The following is a 2,780-nucleotide window of genomic DNA, read 5'->3' as shown; positions in this document are numbered from 1 at the left end:
TACGGCAAAATGTTGAGCACGTCGAGGTCGGATCCACTCGGTCTGGACCAAGTCGCGCCTTTGTACGAAAATGCCGAACGTGCATTCTCGAAGGAACGCTTCGTACAGAGAGCGCGGAGGTCCCCCAACACCGACAAATTGGTGGTGGGAAATGTTATCTCGACCAACGACCTCGCGCGCTCGATATTTAGTCATCCCAAGACGCCTTTCGCCAGAATGGTTCGCGCGTGCATACATGCGGAAGATGAGGAAGACTTCGTCGATTATTTGCAACAATTTATAAACGAACACGTCGACGTTTTTCCGGCTAAACTGATGGATCCGAATGCAAATTATTATACGTGGTTTGTGGCGCAGCGAGACGAGACAGACGAGGTGACTCGCGCTAGAGCGCGAACGATACGCGACGTTAAGAGGGCCAGGAGAGCCTCGTCTTCTGCCTCGTCCTCGTCGCGTGCCTCGTCCTCGTCTCGTGCCTCGTCTCCTGCACCACCGTCCGCAGCCGACGCACCTATGCGTGGTGCGAACGCCGCGCTTGCGCCCCTCTTGCAAGCGCGGCGTTCTATTTCGCCAGCGCCGCCGACACCGCCGACACCGTCGAGTACCCGCGTGCCGAGCAGGCCTAGAGGGAGGCCGCTAAGGATCAGGCACGCGGGTGGACGGCCAGCCCAACGACGGACACTCCCGAGCCCCGTTGCAGCAATACCGCCGCCGGAAATGAGGCAAGAAGGCGTCGTTGTTTTGCCAACTGTCGACTTGACGAGGCGGGAGCGTCAAAGGCTCCCCCAGATGGCCCATGAAGAGTTTCCCCATGTGAGCGAGCAGGGGGTTGATAGTCTCGTGTCGGGGATCCTGAGTCTCGGTTCCTGCGCCGAGGGCTTCTTCGATGAAGCGCCGTGAGGTACCTCGTCCCGCCTGTGCTGTGTGCCTCTTTGATGAGGCGCCGCAGATAGGGATGAGAGGAGTTCCCTTAAAGGACGACGCTTGACCCTCTGTGACTCTTTGCACCTTGAGGACTCGCGCTCTGATCGGTGCAGCACCGTTCGGGGCGGACTGAAGCTGGTGAGAGCTACTCTTGGGTAAAGTCAAGGACGCAGGACCGATGTATGCAATTACATTAGCCTCTCCGGTCCAACCGAACTCTACCTTCAAGAGGTTCCCGCTGGAAACCTCCGTCGACGCTTCCCGCTCGGGTTGCTGACGTGGAGGGCTAACGGAGTTAAGGCGAAATTCTCCCTTTCTTCCACTTCCCTTCCAATCCTAAACAGGGTCAGGGCGTGCGTCCAGGCGGGACGCAAATGGGCAGGCCTCCCCGTGGTCCCCGTGGGCATGTCGCGTGCGCCCTGGGCTTAGGCCCGGGACGCCCGCTTCACGGCTAAACTGCTCATCTTGCACAAACGGACCGTGCGAGCGCTGCTGGATTTTTCCATCGCCACTTTCGGGGCGGTCGGTTTTGCGAAAGTAGTGGATGGTAGTTTTGTAGCGTATGCCCGTCTGGGCGAAGAAGCATGTGGGCGGCCGCCTCGGTGGTCGTCACACTCACAATAACTGTCGACTTGACGACGCCTTCGCCAAGTCGGCAGATGTCGAGACGCGTCGCCTCTGCCGCCCCCGCCGATGCGACGCCGCTCGGCCGCGCTCCGAGGGAGCCGCGCGTTGTCCTGGAACGTGTCGATTTGACGACGCCCTCGCCAGCGAGTCGACACGTTCCAGCGGCAACCACGTCTAGGCCGCCGGATGATGATGATGGTGATGGTGGTGCACCATCCGAGGTGCCACAAGGTTTCGGGCAGAGGAGGGAGGGTATTATTACCCCCCCTCCATCTACGTCTCGCGAAGCTGGGATCATGGGCTCCACGCCGAGACCGAAGCGACGCAAACGCGCCTCCGCCACCACTATCTTACCGATATCGCCGCCGCCGCCGCCGCCTGCAGCGGCAATACCTACGATCAGGCATCAGGAAAATGTGCATATTCAAATGCAGCGTGTCGGGCGTAAATTGATTATGACGCAAACTTCCGAGAGCGTGCAACCGGTTGTAGATCGTCGGGAACATATCGGCGACAGAGCACCAACACCATCGCTTGTCGCTGGATCTTCGCGAGATGTTACCCACGACCTACAACAGGTTGTACGGCTAGAACGTTTGCCCGACGACAACGAATCTTCTCCCGACGCGACGCCGAGGAGGACACCGAGGAGGTCCGTTAGTTCGGAATCCTCCAAATTGGCGAAATCTTTTTTACGTCGCTATTGACGTAAAAAAGTGTTTGCCATTCTACATTTGTAAATATGTACATGGTTAATATTTTATTTTGTATTTATATTTTTACACCATCTGTATATATATTTTATTTGTAAATATGTACATATTTCTCATTTTGTATTTACATTCTTTTTCGTTACGTTTGTATATATTTTTTATTTGTTTTGTACATATGTTGTTTTGTACATATTTTGATTGTTTATTTCCTTGTTGATACTTGATTTGTACATATTTATTCATGTTTTGTATATACTTGTCAATTTGAATATACTTGTCAATTTGTATATAGTTGTTCATTTGTATATATTTGTTTATTTGTATATAGTTGTTAATTTGTATATACTTGTTAATTTGTACATATTCCCCGTCGAGACTCGTCACCTTGCCGTGGTGAAGGGGCTCCTTGTCACAGGATGGATCACTCTTGGTCAGTGACAGTGACCACTCGTGACAAGGTCTAAGAACGAGTCACGTCACGTTGTTTGCTACATTTACAGACCAATGTCGTCTTCT

The 2,780-nt window shown here is 53.6% G+C and overlaps 1 protein-coding gene across 1 annotated transcript; it reads left to right on the top strand.

Annotated features, from left to right (window-relative positions):
• Positions 1-1,508: 1,508 nt before the first annotated feature.
• On the top strand, positions 1,509-2,258 carry LOC105449143 (mucin-7-like). The gene has a single exon (XM_011688144.1). The coding sequence runs from the start codon at positions 1,509-1,511 to the stop codon at positions 2,256-2,258; it is 750 nt and encodes a 249-aa protein (XP_011686446.1).
• The last annotated feature ends 522 nt before the right edge of the window (positions 2,259-2,780 follow it).

The sequence above is a fragment of the Wasmannia auropunctata genome, unplaced genomic scaffold (genome assembly GCF_000956235.1).
Source record: "Wasmannia auropunctata unplaced genomic scaffold, wasmannia.A_1.0 LD336078.1, whole genome shotgun sequence".
In the NCBI taxonomy this organism is placed as follows: domain Eukaryota; kingdom Metazoa; phylum Arthropoda; class Insecta; order Hymenoptera; family Formicidae; genus Wasmannia; species Wasmannia auropunctata.
The sequence above is the reverse complement of the archived record's forward strand: the minus strand, read 5'-3'. Positions and strand labels throughout refer to the sequence as shown.

Excerpts from the sequence above, each read along its gene's own strand:
- LOC105449143 (XM_011688144.1), top strand. The coding sequence starts at position 1,509 with ATGTGGGCGGCCGCCTCGGTGGTCGTCACACTCACAATAACTGTCGAC.